The sequence below is a fragment of the Lissotriton helveticus genome, chromosome 11 (genome assembly GCF_964261635.1).
Source record: "Lissotriton helveticus chromosome 11, aLisHel1.1, whole genome shotgun sequence".
In the NCBI taxonomy this organism is placed as follows: Eukaryota; Metazoa; Chordata; class Amphibia; order Caudata; family Salamandridae; genus Lissotriton; species Lissotriton helveticus.
In genome coordinates this window covers 4,562,386-4,584,630 of record NC_136072.1, presented here as the reverse complement: position 1 = coordinate 4,584,630, position 22,245 = coordinate 4,562,386, and the positions used below count along the sequence as shown (strand labels likewise).

At 39.4% G+C, this 22,245-nt stretch overlaps 1 protein-coding gene across 1 annotated transcript in view; it reads right to left on the bottom strand.

Moving 5' to 3' along the window:
- The window catches only part of LOC144792953 (putative cation-transporting ATPase 13A4), a 254,179-nt gene that overhangs the window by 139,145 nt on the left and 92,789 nt on the right, over positions 1-22,245 (bottom strand). Inside the window, exons 11-14 of the mRNA XM_078668165.1 lie at positions 18,457-18,614; positions 14,652-14,840; positions 10,602-10,663; positions 7,719-7,869 (exon numbers count right to left, since the gene is read on the bottom strand). Of these exons, the coding sequence (XP_078524291.1) occupies positions 7,719-7,869; positions 10,602-10,663; positions 14,652-14,840; positions 18,457-18,614 (560 nt within the window). The remainder of the gene's footprint in view (positions 1-7,718; positions 7,870-10,601; positions 10,664-14,651; positions 14,841-18,456; positions 18,615-22,245) is intronic.

The window sequence follows — 22,245 nt, the reverse complement described above, 5'->3', positions numbered from 1 at the left end:
CCACAATCCAATGCCATCCATCCATTTTCAGAAGGCTTATGCTGCCTGCTGGTGGTTTTCCGGTGCAAAATTGCAATTTTTACAATTTCGTGAGTGCGAGATTGTTGCTTCACGGTGCGAACGTGGCAAAAACCCGCAAAAACCGCGAACAGACCGATTCTGGGCCCCCCTGGGCATAATGGATGACATCAGAGCACAGTGGGTGCAGGCCTATGGCACAAAGCACACTAACTGGCTTACAAATGGCCCCTAGACCCCCACCCACACGGGACCAGACAATAAAATGGCCCCCACCCACATAGCAAGCCCCCAACACCACCCCAAAAAGTCCTAAAACACTCAAAAATCAGCACAATCCAATGCCATCCATGCCCTGGCCAGAATCATGTTAAAAAAACAATCAACAAAACAGTTGTATCATGCATGCACCCATAAATAAGCCTGGTGGTTTTCTATTCATGTGCAGCAGAATTGTAATTTTTACAATTTCGCGAGTGCGAGATTGTTGCTGCGCGGGACACGAGCAGTGCGAACACAAGCAAAAACATCCTCAGCTCGCGAACTTGCAGATTTTCCCCCCAAAAAGTCGAAAAAAAAGCAACACACACAAAAATCACCACAAACAAACAACATCAACTTACTTCTTTGTGAAATCAAATTTCGAATCCAAAAGTAATCCAAAAGGCCTCAAATCCGAATATCCAGCAGCAACCACAAAAAGTAATCCTTCCCAGTCAAGATCGAAATCAAAGTGGCCAGGAAATGGAGGAGCTTGCTGGACAGGAACAGGAAGTTGGAGACTGGGGCACTTCCTTCACCCCAACCCTATGGGAGGAGCTTGCTGGACAGGAACAGGAAGTTGGAGACTGGGCCACTTCCTTTACTAATTTTTGTACTTTCGCTAGTGCGAGATTGTTCCTGCCCGCGCCGCGGACCGCGAGCAGCGCGAGCAGTGCGAACACAAACAAAAAATCCGCTTCGCGCGGATTTTGCGTATTCTCGCCGCATCCGCGAGAGTTCACGGATTGCGGATTCTCCGAAAATACGAAAAATCCGCGAGCGTAACGGATTTTACGCCCATGCTTAATTTTGACGCATTCCCAGGTCTACAAGTAATAGTAAATCTGGGAATGCACCAAAATCCATGGGTAGATGGGTGGGAACACCCAAGCTCCACCGAAGGAAGGCCTCCCTGGGGCCGAGTAGCTCAATGTAGCGATCTGCACTGCGTTACTCTACATTTATCAAGCCACGCTAGATGGCCGTGCATGGCTTGATAAATTGAACTTAAGAGTTGTGTCACTCTTGCGCCCCCCATTGCATCGGGCAAGGGGGACAACTCTTTCATAAATATGCCTCACACTTTGGGTGGGGAAATTTAAAAAAACTTTATGTTTTAAATTTAAATTGTAAGTAAATAATTTTAAATATATGCAAAAAATCTTTTAATTTAATTTTGATCGATTAATATATTTTATTTTATGTAAATTAAAACATATATTATTGGTATTAAAACATATTAAAAAAATATATTAAACAATTTAAAAACAATTTTTAGAAATAAAATAGAATATTTTGGAAATATTCATGTTAAAATTACAATTTTTTAAAAGTATTTTTTAATGTAATATTACATAAAATACATACAGATTTAAACATGTAATTTTAATTACTAATATCTTTTTTAAATTATAATGTATTAAAATATTTTTTAACTGTATGATTGTACATTTTGAAGTATACATTTATTTTCAGTTTATTCTACAATCTTTATGAATGGTAGTAAAATGTTTCAACAATATAATCATTTTTAGCAGTCACTAAAGTAATTTTACATATTTAAATCTTATAAATATTTGTATTTTAGTGTGTTTTTAGATAACTTTTTTAGTTAATATTAATAAAAAAATGTGTGATTACGGAGTACTGATTGTGTATTTAAAATGTTTAATTTGTATTACCATGTGTAAAATATATTAATTTGAAGTGGATATTTTAAATTCCATCTCATTAGCATCCAACCATGTCTTTAAATAGGAGTGGGAAAAGTGCATGTCACCCATTTAGTGCCTTATGCCTTTCCCAAATTGGTTACGATTGGAGTGAGAAGAGTAAATTTCAGTCCTTTAGTATCAACCACCTTCCCCAAGTATGGCTAGATTGGAGTGGGATTAGTAAATGTCAACCCTATAGAGTCTAACATTTTTAGGTTAGAGTGTGATTTTTTAATCTTATAATTGTATTTAAAAAGCATTTATTTTACTTTTATTTGTATGTAGTATAAATGCTGTGTGTTATTTTACTATTACTGTTGGTGATTAGCAATATAAAAAATTGTTTTATGTTTATAACCGATAATAATAAAGCCATATAGCCCGCTGTGGAGGGCAGGCTATACCAGTCGCTAAAGGCCTGCTCCAGCATTCAGCGAGGTCTTTAACAAGAAAACGGGCCTTTAATGACCTGTATAGCCCACTACTGAGGGCTATAAGGCTATTAGGACATTATGCCCCTAGATGGCAGAATGTTCTAATTAGTAAAACAAAGGCCTCACAGAATCTGAGTGTGTTCAAATCCCCCCGTGCTCCACAAGGCCTTCGTACACAGCAACAGCTGTTAAAGGAAAGCTTTGATATGTTGATACCCTGGGCTTCCATCCATTAGAAGTCTGGAGGTACTCCTTTGTCTTAAAGTGACCACTCAACAAAAACAATTATATAAAGTTAAGTAAATAACACATTTCTACATAATTGTTTATTCATAAAAAGAACATGAAAATTATATGTGTATATATTTGTTTGTTGTACATTTTCAACTTTTATTTTCCTTTGTTTAATAAATGTTTTACATTTTGTAACTTTTCTCATATACAGATTTATAGCATAATTTTCACATGTTTATTAGTATGGATTAAATGATTGTATATATATTTATACTATTATTTATTTTATACTTTACATCTTTTTCATATTTGTTATAACACTGTTATAACATAGTCCGATATATTTTACATGTTCAGTCATTTTTTACATTTTTACAATATTTTCCATTCATTTCTATGGGGAGATTGTCTATATTTTCATTTGATTTGGCGGCCATTTATTTTTACACCTACTTTCTATTTCGCAATCTAATATTAGTATTTTTAGTCTATTTTCCTGGAACCAGGTTGTGTTAAGGAGCTGCTGTTCATCAGAGCAGGTAGGCTCTTTATTGAGGATTTTGAAAGGGTTTTGGGGGTAAGAGGGATAAAGGAGGGAGGCGTAAAAGTTAGTTATTGTGCTGTTCATATTTTTTGTATATTGGATGGATGGTTTACTGTTAGTGTTTTTTACTAGTTTGCAGGTTTGCATTTTTGTACAATATTTTAGTAACCTATCACTATGTGTTGTGGCTCGTGATTGTTTGCTTTTGCATGCGCCTTGTTTAGCTTTGTATTGTGTTCCAAGTTCTGGCGTTACTGACAAGGCGCAGCACAGCAACAGTTAAGGGCTGGTATCGGATTGAAAGGAACTGCGGTCATGTACTGCACTCGATGTTAAATTGTGTGATGTTAGTTATATTTTGAGGATTAACTTATGTATGTATTTTTGAGAATGTAATGTATTTTGTGGGTGTTTTTATTCATGTACTTTACAGGTCTTTGCAGGCTAAAGTGTCTTATGGGCATTTGGAGTTTAAGTTTCTCTTTTTAATGAAATCAGTTTTTGTTTATAATAAACCAATGGTTTTCACTCTGACTTCCTTTTTTGGGGATCACAGGAGGGTTTCTTTAAAAAAAAAAAACTTTGGGGGTTTTTATATGGATCCTAGATACTTTGGATTGGTTTAAGGGATTCCCATTGGATTTGTGGGGGCTTTTTGGAGATGATATACTTTTGGTGGATTACAAATGTTTACTACGTGAATACAGAGAAAGATCTGCAGCTACAGAACAGTACATTTTCTTTCTATCTTTTTTTTGTCTGTGGGATATCTGATCATATATTGTTTATGTCAAAATTATGTGACTTATGAGGAATTATTTTGCTAATGGGTTGAAATTATTTAATGTGATGGACTGAGTTTGTTTTCAAGTATCTTGGTTGGTGAGGATTACATTAATATATATATATATATATATATTATATATCTATAATTTTATTATTTATTAACATTGCAATTGTAAATAATTATTTGATCTAATAAAATATATTTATCATTTTTAACCCCTTCGCCGCGGGGCAAATTCCCCCCCGGGGCGGGGCCGCGCGCGGAGCCGCAGTGCTCATGACGAGCTCGGCTCGTCATGCAGCATGGTGGCGCTGTGCTCATGACGAGCATAACCACACCCGTTCCAATGGAACGCCCAGCACCGCAGGGGAATTATCCCCGCGTGGGCGTTCCGCAATGGTCATGACGAGCTCGTCACAAGCACAACGCCACCTTGCTGCATGACAAGCTCAGCTCGTCATGGGCACGCAAGAGGTTAAAACGTTTGTTATCTTGGTTTTTAGTTTGTCATAGTTTTTGAGGACTTTGGTACTTTACTATTTATTTTATAATATATTTTTGGCCATGATTTGTAAGTAGTCCACTCATTTGTTATTTATGAAGAATTGACTTTAAATTGTAGCATCTGGTACATTCTTGTGATTTGTTTGCTATGCTTATGGGCAATTTGGCTAACAAATTGCTCCATTCATAGTTTTTGTAGCTTTGCTCTTTTTACAATGCTTCTATAAATGTATAGGGGGTAGGAGTTATCAGTTTCATGTTTTATATGAGTTAGCAGCTCGTAGTAAGTGCTTTGTTTAGTTGGTAGGAGGGCATTTATAAAAGGGATATTTGTATTTTGATATTCACCATGTATGCTGCATTTCTGAGTGAATGGTTTGGGACACACTTTGAAGGTCCAATACATCCTTTAAGTTTAACATTGGTTAAATTTACTAAGTTATCTGCTGAATAGAATATTAGGATTAGTTTGTCATTATTTAGCTTGTCATGTATAAGGAAAGGTTCCTCGTTATATGCTATTGTTAAGTGTTCAGGTATGTGTATGTCTTGGTATCTAGGGGCAGGTGGAGTAACACTGGTGGCTTTTTTAGTTTGTGCAATTAACACTTTAAAGTGGGCACAGGTGGTAGTTGCCCTGTTATATGTTCAGGGCAAAGGTAGGACAGCATTAAGGATTTTGCTTGTAAGTTCCTGGTGAGCTAGTGCTTGCCTCTCTTATACCCTGCAATATTTGTCTTACTTCTACTTCTGTAACATTTGAGGAGTGGTTCTACTTTTTTACACAAATTACAATATCATCTTTTGTAGTTACCCTCCCATAACATGTATTAGAATAATATTAAGTACATTTACAGTTTATATTTCCTCATGATGCTCGTTCTTGGCTATAGGAGCAGCCCATGTGATTTGGTAACGTACCTTTCCTATCTGTAAAGTGATAAATTTGGCAGGCTCTGTCAGGTTTCAAATACTTTATTTAGAGAATCAAGTCGATTAAAGTACCAAGTGCTATAAACAGAGATTAAAAAGGATAATCATTACATTTTCATTGTATCTGAAAGCAGTGAATAGTATTTATATATATTATATTTCTACTTTTGCACGTTTGTTATTAACATATAACTAAACACAACTGCTTATAATTAGTATACTTGCATATATATTATGCTTCGTTGTTTCAGTTAATATGTTAATTTGTTGGTAGTTTGTAGAGGTTATTAGGTTTATTTTGGCTTGATTTTCGGGTAATTTTCGATTTTTGATATTGTTTGTGTACTTACTTTTTATGTTTTTGCTGGTTTGTTATAATTATTATTTTCAGGCAGTTTATCAGTTTTGAATTTGTAATTGATTGTTTTTTATTTAAGTCTGTAAAAAGTTAAAAGTTGGAGAGTGTGTTAATATTTATTTGCAATTTTACATTGTTAAACTTTATATTAGTTACATTTTAGTTTAAATGTAAGTTTTACTTGCTTTGTTACAATGTAAGTTATACTTACTAGGTTAGGTAGTAGCCGAGATATATATACTTTCTTTAATGGTCTGGTGAGAAAATCAGGCAGAGTTTCCTTGTCCTGCAGCATTTGTCATTTTGGAAGTATTTAGTTGTTTAATTTTGTGTACAATTAAATTGTTGATTTAATTGGTTAAAGTTGTTTATAGTTTTTATTGGTTTGTTTCATTTTTATTAATTGAGTTTATTTATGGTAAATGCTAATTTAGGTTTTATATTTGATGTATGATACATAGCTTGATATTTTTGGATGTAAATGTTTTTATATACATTAATTCATATTTAGGTTGGTGTCTAAATGTTTGTAGTTAATGTACATTTTTGGGGGGTTGTATTGTATTCTTAATATTTTAGATATATCATTTTTGAGTGACTGGTAAATATTGTGTTGATGGAATATATTTTTACTTAATTTAAATATTGTCATCACAAGTTTTGGATTTATTTGAAGTAATTTTTTATATAAAAAGTGTTTTTTACCCATTTATTAATAATTATTTAATTATGTTGACACTAATACGGTAGTCAATACTGTTTGAATTGAGATTTGTGATGAATGATATGCTTATTTAAAGGCAACAGTATTTTGATCAATATATGTAAAAATTAATGTTTTTTTACAACAACATTTGTGTTTTTATTGTTAAGTATAGGAAGTCGATATTTTCGTAATGAATATTTAATTTACGATATTTTGTGCATATTGTTTTAGTCAACCATGTGCATTTAAACAATGTCTGCAGTCTACAGTAATGCAAAGCCAATAGTACATTTTGTTTGTGCCTAAAAGGTTTTTATACCTGTTAGAAGTACATGTACCTGCGAAGTGAAGCATGCATTTTGCTCTACTAAACAGTATATGAAATTGATATTTTTCTTTTTTTACATTTATATCACACAATTGTGGCCAGCACTTTTATGTAGCAACATGTTTTTTTTTCTTCTGTTTCTTTGTGTGGCGTATTAATAAAAATAAATTATCACACCAGTGTACTCTGGCCAGACATTTTAGCTTTGCCAATGCATGTCTTCCTGTTTGGAACCTCCAGTGAGTGACAGGAAATGCTTTCTAGGGCCAAACAGGAAAAACATTAATGGCCCTACACACTTAGAGAAAGCTCCTAGTGTATCAGAGACATTTGGTTCTCAAAAACAAGCAACCTCTTTAGGAATTTGTTTTTAAAAAACAACATATCTTTGTTGCAGGCACACTGAAAATGGCATTCATACAGATCATCAAGAATATATTCAGAGAAGCTGCTGGGGGGGTGGCTCCTCTGAATGTAGAGAGGTCATTGCCTGTCTGGCCGAGAGCTCTAACTAAGGTGGGCTGCAGTTTACCAGTGCAGGGCAGTACAAACCTCTTCTGCCCCGGCAGAGCAGAGTACAGCCAGCCAATGTCTTACTAAACCCCTGTTCATGGATGAAGAATGAATTCAAATTACATTCTAGCTCCATTTCTGAGCCTGGCATGATGATTGGCAATACTTAGCAATCCAAATGCTACAACGAGCTGCAATATGAACATTGTTGGAGGCCTTTGGCCACCGGGAGACATTCATTTATAAACAGGTTTTAGAGTGATGTAATCATGTGAAAGAATGTTGAACTTTCAATGACATATGTGTCCTCTGCCATAGATAAATAAAAATGAAACCCTATCCACTCAGACCATTTCAATTTCACATTACAAGCTAGAACTCACCCAGCCAGTGGCTTCAAACATCTTCAGGTCCAGAGGGTCCCCCTGCAGCCGGCCATCTAGGAAGATCAGGGAGTGACAGCTCACCATGGACCCAAAGACAGGTCCCCAAGGTAGGGAGGCCCCAGGGGCGAATCGGAACATCTTCTGAAAACTGGATAATTCCCAGCGATTAAAATGTCATATGATGAAAAACAATATCACTTATTTAACAAAGAACAGTCCCTCATATCTGCCTAGAAATGCCATATTTCAGCATTTCCAAACTCAATTGGTACTTTTTTTCATAAGAGCCGTTAAATGGGATCTGGCAACTTGTACCTGGCGCCTAATGTGCTTCAGCTCCTCTTAGAGCTAAAAGGATGTAGTTAGTGGAAAGTGCAGCAGGTACAATTCTGGAAGAGTTCATATAGATTTTTGATCTGCGCTGTTGAGCCTTGTCTAATAGATGATGGGTAGTTGTCACTGTTAATTTCAGAATGTTTAGGTTTTGTTAATGAAATATTACAATTACAGAACAAATTTTATGTCAAGGCCAGAGAGTCCGATTATTCTTTAATTTCTTGATTTTTAATTCTAACAGGAGCCAGCACTCCCTAACAGAAAACAATATATTGAGCAGTGGTAGTGAACAAAGACCGCCAACCTCTGGAGAAAACCAACCTATTAAGGTGTAGCGGTGGAGAAACCAAGATAAGCAGTGTTAGAGCAGCCCCTGAAAGAATTCATTCATTTTTCTCAATGTGAGTTAATCACGTCTATGAATGAAAGAGTTATTGGGAAGAAGAAGCAGATCAAAAATAAAAAGATAACAACAATCCACTCTTTATATTCATCATTATCCCCAGTAGGGGGAGAAGAGGTTACTCGTGGTGAATTGACAGCCTATGCAGATGTTTAGGTGCTGTGTTCAAAGATAACAGAAACAAATAGGAGGTTCTGTCCGCATAAAAATGACTTGCATTCTTGTTTGTCTAGAGGAAGAAGTGACTATGGTCACACAAACACTATAAAATACCCAATACCGAACCTATGACATCATCATGGTTAGCACCTCTTGTGGTAGCAAAGAAAGCGAATGGCAAAGTGAGATTATGAGACTGATTTAGAGTTTGGCTTTGGATTTTGCATTTCGGCCACCATGCTGCAGGAACATTTGCCAGCCACCAGGCTCCAGGAACATTTTCCAAATGTAGATGTGTTTGCTATTGTTTGGGCTTTTCAAAAAGCCTGCATGCTTTATTTTAGCACAAATGACTGATTTGGCTGGCAATAGTCAATTCCATATTTAGAATTTTCATCAACAGCGATTGCTAGTGGTAGAATTTAAATCACTATATGCAGGCACTGCAAATGCATCTCTTATTATCAGGCACATTTCCAGTTTCCACTCCCCCCCCCCCCCTCAATCATTGCCTTTGGTTCTATAGAAGGGAGGGATGGTTGTCTTGTGCTTCCTCTTCCATTTCTGTCATGTTTCCATGATGGAATTTTTTAAAAACAAATCTGCCAATATTAAGGTATTGTTGCAGCAAATTCCCATTGCCGTTCCCTCTGCCACATTCCCAGAAGAAATAGAGATTTGTCTTTAGGCTTAGGAAGGTGGAGTGACCACAGATTGTTTTAAGCCTAATCAGCTTTAATCTTTTGTTTGTCAGGAGTAGTGTAAATCTTTCAACTTCTGGATGGACTTTCTAGTACTTCCCTCCTATACGTTGTAACCTATTTGTTTTTTGAAGTCTTTAAATGAAAACATACACGTAGGCTAATTTCCTTTGCTCCTACATAATAAATAATAGTTTATAAAAGGTCCCAAGCATATTTACAATATTGTTTCGGTTTGCTGTTTGGTGCCTTTTGGCTGCAAGTGCCTAACACAGGTCCCTGGAGTGCTGGGGGGGGGCACACTCTTTATGGTTCCCCCCATTCAGCCCATAGTCTGTTAATATCTGTGAGAAGTGGGAGTGTCCAGCGCCTCTCACCACGTTCTGTCGGGGGACCCATCATGTTGCGTTACACTATTGTTTGCCTAATCTCAGTGACAGGGGTGATCTGGCTACGAATGCACTGTAAGCTTGAAGGACCTTCTGGGACGGTCAGCTCTGGGATTGATACATCCCTTTACAGGAGAGCGTGAAAGTGCATGAATTCCAGTTTTAAACTTTTCTGAGTAAAGAATGTACCCAAAATTAGGCACGCTGTAGATGAAGCCAAATTTAACCTTAATCAAATCAACAATCATTTGTCAACTATTTTGATTACGGGATAAGAGAAAAACTGATTGAGCAAAAGACCTATGTCATTGATAAGAGGACAGATTTTCCATGCTGCTGTCATTTACCTCACACCATCTGAGACATCTGTGGCATAAGGGAAAGGGTGTTGAAGGAGGCAGCATCTGTGTAGTGTTAGCAGATACTTTATTCACAGCAATAAGGTGATGAACTTGCAACACTTCATGAAAAGACCAGTTTTTAGTACCTTACACGAGGTTATCAAAAGATAAACTACAAGAAAAGGACCAATGTGTCATCTAACGCCTGCGTTCTCAACATATGACTGCACCAGACCCAACAAGATTTAGACCTTCTTGGGAACCCTGTTGCAGTTGGAAGTCTCTGCCACAACAAGCCACATAACTCCTTGCACCCATTGCTTCCTAAATCCCCCATCCCAGCCAGTCTTGCCTCCTCCTGAGACACACTGCACGCGTCTGAAGTAGGATGGTTGACAGCCCCCGTCTCTGCCTTCCTCACTACTATACACTACGGTGAACTGGAGCCATGTCACATGACCCATGTTTATGAGGACAGCAGAAAGTCTTCTCAGGTCATAGCATTCTAAACTATGTTTACAATCCAGCACAGTGTCAATAAAGGTGTGTACCTGTCTCCACCTGCAGGAACTATCCCCAGAAGATCCAGCCCATCTTCTGTCAGAGTGCCAGTCTAAACACAAAGAAATGCAGAGTTCAGGTTAGTGAGTAGCAGACATGGAACATCTTTCACCAAAGGGAGACTGAGGCAGTTGCAGAATGCCCTTCAGCTACACATAGATAGCATTATTTTGAATAAATGAGGAGGATCCTAACAAGTAAACACTTTCCGATGGGTGAAGAGTGATGCAAAGATACTTAACCTCCTACTCTCTGGGTCTAGATGAATTGAAGGTTGAATAACAAATGCCTTCTGCCCCCACGGTGGCACAAATTCTACAATCTCTCCCCAAACACTTTCATGCAGGAGGCAGAAGGGGGTCTGCCTAAAGGTGTTTGTATTCTGCTGTCAAGAGCTGAGAGGACAGAGTCCAAGAAGTGAGGAGAGAGATCTTGGAGGTGAGGACAGAGCTCCAGGGGGAGGGCAGTGCCCTCTCTTGAGGTGGGCTCCCCCAGGGAGGGCAGAGCTCCTTCAGGAATGGACATGGGACTTAGGAAAGGACTGCAGGCCTCTAAGAAGCTACCAGCAAAGAGTGTGAGAAGTAGAGAGACAGGTGGAGTGGGATAGCTGGAACAGGTGGGAGGAGATGGAATGGACTGGAGAGCAAGCCAGGATGCAAGCGCATCAACCCACTGAGCTACCGCATTGTGAGAGGAGCTTCTGTGCCCTGCAGTCTCTCACAGATCTTCCTGGGAGGTGTCACTGCTCTCAAGCTGTATTGCTGAATTGTCAAGCAGTGTGCAAGAACCTTTTCCAAGGCGAAGGACCACACTGGTGTTTCCAATATTTTAACAAGATGTCTCCTTTAACATAAATGCGAAAAGGGGGCTAGACTCTGTGCTCTCCATGATGCAGCTTTCAACATGGGTCAGTGAAAAACAACCTAACAACAGCGTCTAACAATGGAGCTGATACCCAATGCATCATGAAGATAGTGTTAAGCAGGGATGTGTTTCCTCAATATAGACTGTTTAAACTATACATGTCTAGTGCATCTGTTTCAGTATCCCTGGGATGCATTTAAAGACTCAAGTGGGGTAAAAAACACATCCTAGCATGTTTTATGCTGTAGAAACATCACTGTGACACCACAAGCACAAAGCGCTTAGAAAGCTGGCATCTAAATGGAATGGGACCGGAGTCTCCAAATTTAAATATATAATACTGCAAAAATGTTGCAGCAAAAACATCAGTGACCACATTATTGACAAGACAAACATCATTGGATATGTATAAGTTTACTATACCTCAAATCGGTGTCTCTTGATGGAACTGTTGAATGTAAAGACTTCCCTGTAATATGTGAGGTCATAACCAGTGTATGGCAGGGACACAAGTTACAGTCAGTTCGCTAAACTATAACTGGCGAATTTCAGTAGCTTTTGGGTTTATGTTAGCGCGTCTCATTGCAACAGCTAACTATAACATCACTTTTACAGTTCGTTTTTCCAGTGAATTTTGACTTTAACCTTGTTTTTTTTTAGTATGATACATATATATATATATATATATATATAGCCAAAATGTTGCTCTATTGTGTCTCGACAAAGCCGTACCTCAAAGATGAAAGATGAGCTCTAATAAGAGTGAAACATGTGTCAGGGGGTTGTATTCCTTCATTCTAGTCTTGGATGGTATTTTACCAATGCAAAGCTGTAATATTGTGCCTGGAATGGTAGAAGGCGTTTGCTATTTTTCATCTCTGCTTAGATGGCACTTACTAACCCAGTGCTTAGAGACTTTGCTATAGAAAACGTGAAAAGATGTGTCACTCTCTAGCTTGTGTGAATGGCACTTTTCTAATCCTATGCTTAAAAACTCTGCTAGAAATACATACATTTCAGTAGATAGATAGATAGATAGATAGAGAGGTAGATAGATAGATAGATAGATAGATAGATAGATAGATAGATAGATAGATAGATAGAGATAGAGATAGAGATAGAGATAGAGATAGAGATAGAGATAGAGATAGATAGATAGATACATAGATACATAGATAGATAGATAGAGATAGATAGAGAGAGAGAGAGATAGATAGATAGATAGATAGATAGATAGATAGATAGATAGAGAGATAGAGAGATAGATAGATAGATAGATAGATAGATAGATAGATAGATAGATAGATAGATAGATAGATAGATAGATAGATAGATAGATAGATAGATAGATAGATAGATAGATAGATAGGTAGAGAGATAGATAGATAGATACATAGATAGAGAGGTAGAGAGATAGATAGATAGATAGATAGATAGATAGATAGATAGATAGATAGATAGATAGATAGATAGATAGATAGATAGATAGATAGATAGATAGATAGATAGATAGATAGATAGATAGATAGATAGATAGATAGATAGATGGATATTCACACACAAATGCAAACATTGGGTGCCTAGCTCACCTCTACAACATTTCATTTTTGTACTTACACAGGGTGTACCAATAGCATTGATAAAAGAAGGGACACTCTTATAAAATAAATCACAGCAGACATACTACCTTACAAGAGACAAAAACAAAGCAATATAGGACTCCACCTATCTAATACACAGGCAGCCCAATCAAAATCTAACTGCACAAAAGGCGAAATGCGAAAGGCACATCAGTGCTGGTGTTTTGGTCTGCTTGAAATTTTCTTTCAGGACCATCAGCAGGACAAAATAATGGTCTCCAGACAATTGCTTTCCTCAGAGCAGTCAAACACTGAGGCCCTGTGTAATTTATGATATCTGCATGTAAGGTGCCCGTGTAATTTATGATACCTGCATGTAGTGTACCAGTGTAATATATGGTATTTGCAGATACCATGGCTGTGTAGCATATGAAAATGGCAGGTACTGTGCCCATGTAGTGTGTGATACCTGTAAATTGTAAATAAAAATTGATACTTGTATAGCGCACTACTCGCCCGCAAGGGTCTCAAGGCGCTTGTACGAATACCGCTGTGGAACCCATCCTGGCTTCCCCTGTGAGGTGTCCACTCCTGGGCACCCCCAAGGTGAAGCCAGGCATCCCAGCGCTGTTGGGGCCGGTGTGGAGGTTAAGCAAGCTATTGCCCAGAGTTGCAGAGTGGGACTCCATGATTGGAATAGGCACCGGGGCGAGAATTATCAGGTCTGTGGAATTTTGAGCCCAAGACCCGCCGAGGCGGGCATTGAACCCTGGTCCCGGGCTAGACCTCTGCATCAGGGTATGCCGCTCCAACCATTGAGCCACACTTCTCCACCTGCAGATACTGTACCTGTGTAATATATGATACTTGCAAGTACTGTGCCTGTGTAATATATGATACCTGCAGGTACTGTGCCTGTGTAATATATGATACTTGCAAGTACTGTGCCTTTTAAGGTAACTGCAGGTACAGTGCCTGTGTAATATATGATACTTGCAAGTACTGTGCCTTTTAAGGTAACTGCAGGTACCGTGCCTGTGTAATATATGATACCTGCAGGTACTGTGCCTGTGTAATATATGGTACATGCAGGTACAGTGCCTGTGTAATATATGATACCTGCAGGTACTGTGCCTGTGTAATATATGGTACATGCAGGTACAGTGCCTGTGTAATATATGATACCTGCAGGTACAGTGCCTGTGTAATATATGATACCTGCAGGTACTGTGCCTGTGTAATATATGGTACATGCAGGTACAGTGCCTGTGTAATATATGATACCTGCAGGTACTGTGCCTGTGTAATATATGGTACATGCAGGTACAGTGCCTGTGTAATATATGATACCTGCAGGTACTGTGCCTGTGTAATATATGGTACATGCAGGTACAGTGCCTGTGTAATATATGATACCTGCAGGTACAGTGCCTGTGTAATATATGATACCTGCAGGTACTGGGCCTGTGAAATATATAATACCTGCAGGTACTGTGCCTGTGTAATATATGGTACATGCAGGTACTGTGCCTGTGTAATCCATGATACCTGCGGACAACGCGCATTAACCGAACAACGCGCAAAGGTTATTCCCACCTTGTCGAAGCAGATGAGGTTCAGCTGTCCACACATGTTGATGCGATGGGGGCTCAGACTGAAAACGGACTTCTTCTTCAGCCTGCTCTGCGCGTAGAGGATCCCAACAGTCACCGTTGCTGGAAGGATGGGGCAAATCCCTGTGGTCATGAGGCAGAGCGACTCCAGGATGATCGCCCCAGCGGTAGCCTCAAAAAGAGAAAATACCAGTGAGGTCCATGTTATCGTATGTGCTGGACGTTTGTTTGCAAAGGGTCTCATGCCCCAGGGGTGTTGCCTACTAACGCGCTCATTGAGAGTGAGATGCTCTTCTTAAAATCCATTCCCCAGGGATTGAAATTTAAAATGTGCAGAAATGATCACCTATTACAAGTTGTACCCTTTAAGATGTGGCATAACGTGCGGATTGTGAGCTTTGTGCACCGGATCTGCATGCACCAGTATTTATCAGGTCTAATTTGCCAGTAAAATTTGATGGCCGCCACCTGCTGAAATTAACCAGGAGAAAATTACTGGTGATGTGGCAATTACCAAAAAACTTGTAATTGCAATGAAAAGAATGGGCTTTCCATGATAAGGTCCTGCCACTCTTACCCCCTTGGTCGGTGGGTGATATTCAGAAGATGTTCTGCGCTGATTTATCTTCTGACCTCACTCCAGCATGCCTTCTGTAGGAATTCTCTTAATAACTAGTTTTGTAGCTATAATATCTTCCTCACCATAATTCTTTTCCCCAAACTGCCTGGGTTCAGATGTGATCAAGGGAGGGGCCTCCAGGTTTGCTTTCTGGGCTGACACATAAGATGAGGGGGGCCACCTCGTCCTTAAGCTTGACCTCTCTTCAGCGTTCAACCCTGTGGAGTACAATGCCCTCCTTCGTAGATCGCTGCAGCGGCTGCTCTTGAGTTTAGGTGTTTCTTGACCTAGGGCTTCCAGCAGGTCAGCCTAAACGACTATACCTTCAGACAGTTGACTCCTGCCTGTCCATCAGGGGTCTCCATTGCCTCCAATCCTCTTTAATATACCTGACCTACTTTGACATCTTTACTGACCAAACCTGTGATTTGGTCCTATTGGGACAACAGACACATTCTCTTTAGGTTTGCCAAAGAATAAGTGGCAAAGTCAAATGATGGACAATGGACCAAGCTAATGCCCAACAATTGTTACTTTGTTGGTAGAAGCCGGCCAGGATACGCCTCACCATCCATTCTTTAACTTTTACTCAAAAATATCCCAGTTTCCACCAAGGTCAAAAGCTTAGAATTTATGTAGGCAATACCCTGAGAGTCCAGACAGCAGCAGCAGAGGACACGCGCTTCCACTGGTTGAACACACGGAACACACCCTCCCTCTCCCGTCTTCCTAATACAGAGATAGCAGTGGGAGCTCCTGGTATTCGTAGACTGCGGTCTATGCCAGCTTTGCCTTCTTTCAGATGTGGAGGGTTCAGAGAGTGCAGAATGTAACCGCGTGGCTCTTAACAGGACAGGTGATGCCTGCAGGAGCCGGCAGGAGAATCACTGCCCATCATGTTCATGCTGGGAGTTTCAACAGTGACCTCCTGGTGGCCCTGGCTTTAGACTTAGCTCCAAGAGTGTCAGGAACATTTAATACTGGATCCAAACTCTGGATCTCACTGCCCCATCAGCTCTGCTGTCCTTTGCACACTTGGTCCCCTTTGATTGTTCTAATCTCTTTTAGTTCACTACTAAAGGGGCTAAAGTATTTACTTACAGGACATAAGTGATTCCTTATTATTATCAATATTACATTAAACATAAATCTTAGTCAGATAAACAATGATAGATTTGCATAATTTCTGCAGGATTTATAAAGGCCAACTCCCAAAAATAGTTTTTGCTCTAAGAAGAGCATTTTTCTAAGCATAAGATACATTTATTAATTTAAGGTGAACAACTGAACCCATGAAACATATTAAATAGTGACACATAATATTCATAAAGTCTTAAGTGCATCATCTATATCCAGAGGTGGTGCCTCTGCTCCTGTAGTATTCAAGCCATATCTCACTGATGAGGCCTGAGTAAGCTGAAACCAGTCTCAGGGTGGTAGTGTTTCAATGTGAAGAGAACCTGGTCTGGAACTTCCAACTGGACTGTTCCAACTGGAAGAGGACCAAGGTTGATTTCCTAATGGCTGGTCTCTGTCTAGAGTAGCAGGGTGGGGGAAAAATTATGAACTGGGATGTCACCCTGAGAGATTGTCAATTTATGAGATTAATTCAGAATTCCTTCCATTACTTACTGTGTTGCAATATAATAAATATTTGTCACTGTTAAGACAAGGATGCAACAGAGAATTTGTTCATAGTACAAGTACATTTTAAATGTCCTAGTGTTTTGAATAGTGAACTGTGGTATATCACAAGACATTCAATGTAGTATGCATTTAGAATATAAGCAACACGCTGTTTGAAATAGTTTATACATGAGCAGTTTATAAATGAGCATTGTCTATAAGTTTATTTTTGGAGTAAACATTGGGGTTTAGTAAAAATGTCTAAGCTATGTTTGTAGCTACTGGGACCGATCAATATTTTGAATGCTTGGCCTTACGATGGTTTCTTGCTTGTTTGGTACTTGCATTGGTTTAATTATTTGAAAAAATAGCAGTGTAGGCAATACAAACATGTTTTTTATAGTGTTCAATGAAAGTACTGTGTTTGCTCTTTTTTAAGGTGTTATTGGGTTTTCATTGAGCTCCAATCACATTATGTCATTTGTGTGATATCAAATATATGAAAATATTTTGATACAACCCATCACTGACAAACTTTGTTATTATTTTCTCTCCACTGGTTCTTAGTTTTATTAAAGCGTTTAATGAATTTACAATATAAAGTCACATTTGTTAAATCAATTGGTTTGGATTAGTGTCACAGAAATTGTAAACAAAGAAATATTGATGAAGTAAATGTCTCAAGGAATAATATTTTAGGACACTGTCCATAGTTGGTGATATTTTCTTGTTTGTGCCTAGACCCACTTGGGTGACAGTCCTCAGATTGAAGGTTGTTGGTGTGAATGTGCACAGGAGTGGGTGCACCTGCTAATCAATACCTCAGTGTACTCTAAGGACACATGTTTCATACAAAGATCCAAGAACCACCATTCTAATTGTGGGACCAGGAAATCCTTCCACAGTCGTCGTCCTTCAAAACAACTACACTAAACGCGTCTGGATGCCACACTTAAGAAGCCTTATTTGAAATGTGCTGCCACTACAGGACACGGATGTAAAGAGACAACCATGGCTCTAAGGAATATCAGGTTCAAAGTCTATCTGGGGTCCACATTAATAATCATATTTTCCTTAGTTTTTTGGCTCACGTGCCTCTTGGACTCTAGTGAGGTAATGGTGTTCAGATGTCAGAATAGCTCTCTGGAGTGTCCTACACTTGCTCTGGCATAAGTAGTGCGGCAGTAACTAAACTTTCCAAAAGGAGCGCGTTAATTGCCATCAGTTGCGTCTCTGGGCTGTCTACATACCAGGCTCTGCGTAGGCCCACAGACTGTGAACCAGAAAGTATGTGAACAATGACAGTGGGTAATATGTACTGTAGCAAAAGCCCTCAGAAACCTAAGGTTCATCAGAGTGAAGACAGCTTTACCCACACTTCTAGAATCTGTAATGTACCCTTGTTCCCTCACACTGTCATGAACCTCAAACTTCCACCCCATTGCAGAAATTTGCAGCATTTCTATTCAATCTCATGGCAAATCCTTATTTAGAGAGCCCCTATTGTACCAGAAATAAAATGGAAGCCAGGAACACCACTTACCCCTGTAGGAGCCATGCAGGCAATTGCATACACAACGCCAAGCAAAGAAATAAAAATCAGAAACATAAAGAAACGCCCAATATCCCGGTACAGCTTGAAGTTCACCGGCTTGGGGTACAGGATGGATCTCACCATGTCCCCTTTGGTCGTGTTGAACCCTAAAGAGAACAAAGAATAAGTGGATGGAAATTGTATAGTTTCACAAAAAAACATACATTGGGATCATGCAATAGGAAATCTCAGAAGAAAGCATATAGTAGAGTGGCTTTTGAAGCCCGATACTTCCAATGATATCATAAAATAATGTGGTTTTATCTGGAGTGGTAGTTAAATAAATCAGTAAGCTTGTGCTTTATTTCATAAATTTTCGTCCTTTGATAATGTTATATGATCTTCTTCCCAGCCTTGAAATCTTTCTTCTCATTCGATCAATGACTTCTTATCTAGCACCTCATACAGCTGCGCCAATATTCAATTACTAATAGAATGTGGAGTATTTAGAGCAAAGATCCACATTTTAAATATTCTATTTTAACTGAAAAAAAATGTTACAGTGAAGGTATGGTTGGCCATAATATACACCTTTAACACGTGATTAAAAAAAAACGTTGAATTCACCTCAAACACAGTTTAAAGGACAGTTATGGTTAAGAATTAAAACCAAAAGAACGACTGAAATTAGCAAGTTAATGGTTAGGCGCATAATCCATAACACACACAGCAGCCACACAAACCATAACTCGCACATCACATGCAGTGCTCCCGGCCTCACCCTTAATGAAACAAATGCAATCAAAAATGTTGTAAATCATCTTCCACCTGATATTACATATCACATTTTGCTTACTAATTTGACAGAGAGGAGAATGAATATGGTTTTATTAATTGGATCTCATTATATTTTGTGGTTACTGGGTGGTAATATTTTCTTTCCTCCTTCCCTTAAGTACAGAGAAGGGGTAGCAATTTGTGTTGAAAATGATTAAATACCGATTTGAAATCTCTGGATTGTAATGCTGCCTGAAGAAGGATTTTGTTGCACATGATAGTAAATAAAATTCAGAAAACAATTCTTAACATATATGGCCAGTTCAGAGTAAACAACTTTTGGGGAATTTTAAATCTAAGTTAATGGAATGGAACTGTTAGAACCTGTTGTTAATTCGGGAAAGCATCTGGTTGCCCCACAGGGAGTAATTACACATGCGTTAGTGGGAGGAGCATAGAGAGCATGACTGAAGATAGAATATGTAACGTTACAACACGATCATTTAGATAGAGGTACGTTACATCGCGATTATTACAACGCCAGTCATTACAACAACTTGCGCTTGAGACGCTGGACTTAGGAATAGTATGATTTACTATTCCAACTCCAGTGTGTGTAACAGTAGGGAAGGTGTTGGAATAGTTAATCATACTATTCTTTAGTCTAGAGTGCCATCCAGCGCAAGTCGTTGTAACGACTTGCGTTGTAATGACAGCGATGTAAATGTATTGCGGTGTAACGACCGCGTTGTAAAGGTCGTTTCCCCTGAAGATACTGTGCAGACCACATGTTCTAGGTCCCTGGTATGACCTGAGCTTAGGAAGGGTTCTTATTGTCTGCTTGTTGTTCTGTCTGTTCATCCTCCATCTGGGGTTCAGTGCCAGTATCCTGGTCAGTGTGGGGCTCGCAGTAGCTCTGCCCACCTCAGAGTCCCCTTGGTAGGCAATTCTCGGTGCTAATTTGATGGTTTGGTGTAGTGCCAGAGGCACTCTTATGGTTTGACACCACGTGATGACCTTAAACTACCATCATTTTCATTGTCTTTTTGTGTTTTACTTTACCCTAGCATGAATGTACGTCTGCATATGGCTTGTTTCTCTTGAAGATTTATTTTCATAGTTTTCAAGTGGGAGCTGTCACAGTAGAGCAGCTTGCCAAGAACAGAACAAGTGGGATGTGCATTTGAAAGGATGAGGCAGAGAGAGAGTGAGAGAGAGAGAGAGAGAGAGAGAGGGAGAGAGGGAGAGAGAGAGAGAGAGAGAGAGAGAGAGAGAGGGAGAGAGAGAGGGAGAGGAGGGAGAGAGAAAGAGAGAGAGAGAGAGAGAGAGAGGGAGAGAGAGAGAGAGAGAGAGAGAGAGAGAGAGAGAGAGAGAGAGAGAGAGAGAGAGGGAGAGAGAGAGGGAGAGAGGGAGAGAGAGAGAGAGAGAGAGAGAGAGAGAGAGAGAGAGAGAGAGAGAGAGAGAGAGAGAGAGAGAGAGGGAGAGGAGAGAGAGAGAGAGAGAGAGAGAGAGAGAGAGAGAGAGAGAGAGAGAGGGAGAGAGGGAGAGAGAGAGAGAGAGAGAGAGAGAGAAGAGAGAGGAGAGAGAGAGAGAGAGAGAGAGAGAGAGAGAGAGAGAGAGAGAGAGAGAGAGAGAGGAGAGAGAGAGGGAAGAGAGAGAGAGAGAGAGAGAGAGAGAGAGAGAGAGAGAGAGAAGAGGTGTGCTAACTGTACTGTTTGGTCTCGAAGTGCAGTGTTATGATCAGTGGTGCTCAAATTTGCATTTGTTCTACACTGAGAGATGAAGTGTGTGATGCTATAGGCAGTGGTGCAAAATGTGCATTGTGTTGTACATTGGGAAGTATTATGAAGTTCTTACTATTGGCCCTGACATGGCCTCATGTCATCCTGAATTCTGACTCTGTCTTGCTTGAGCTCTTTTGTGTGCAAAAGACAGGCCTGCAGAGTTTTGCAAGTTGTTTGGGTTAATCACATTCAAGGTTGTTTTGTTTTTGGAGAGATTGTTTAATGTACCCTGGAAGGCTTTCGTAAGCTTTGTGAAGATAAAGCCTGGAACATGTGAGAATGCAGAGGGAACGTGGGAACTCCTTTTGCCCTGGAATGCTTGCTTAGACGGTGGCCAATTCCAGTAAGTTGCCTTGGTGTAGAGGGAAAAACTCTCAAATCTTCTGTGAATTGAAGCTATAAACCGGGATTTGGGAATCCGAATGGGGCGGATGCGTCTACTTTGGTACAGCGGAACCCTGGTTGCTGAGGCTCTTAACCCCGGCTGTAAATCCCCCGGTCTGGAGCGGGCTAAGATACAATGTTTGTGCCAGGTGAAGTGCTTGAGTTATGATCATTGCCATTGTGATGTGTGGCCAGTGGCTTTGATCAGTTGAGGTGTTTTCTTTGTGATGTGTGAGTGAGTCAGAGTGCACATCCAAAGTAATCATTTGATGTATTTAGTGTATATATCTATCTGTTTTCTTGCAGGGCATCCTGTAATTTTTCATTAATTGCATTACTATTATTCATGCATTTAACTGTTACAGTTGCCAAAAGTGTTATTATTGCTTGCATATGAATATATATCTCTACATACATTTGAACATTGTTCATGTGACATATGGGAAAGCCTTTCTGTTAGAGAGCATTGCATAAATGAAACCCCAAGCCTCATCCTAAAAAGAGTCTCTTTGATGTGTGTTTCAATTTAGAAAGTGAAACCCCTTTCTAGGTGTTGTTGTGTTTTATGTCTCCTGCTTCTTCGTGTTTGGGCCATTGTGTGGGAGTGGTATTTTTTAGGGCAAAGCAACACATTTGGTTACTTCTCTGTGTATTGTATGTATCCAAAGACATCTCTGCTGAGCCCCTGACCTCCCTGTTGAGCCAAAGAGGTAGACGAATGATACTGTGACTCCCTCTCTCTCCTCCTTTTCCTCCTCATACTCTGACTGATGAAAGGCTCTCACTCTCTCTACCTTGTCTTCAAGTTTTTGTCATGGTTTTAAGGTCCTAAATTCAGTGACTGAGTTCCGCT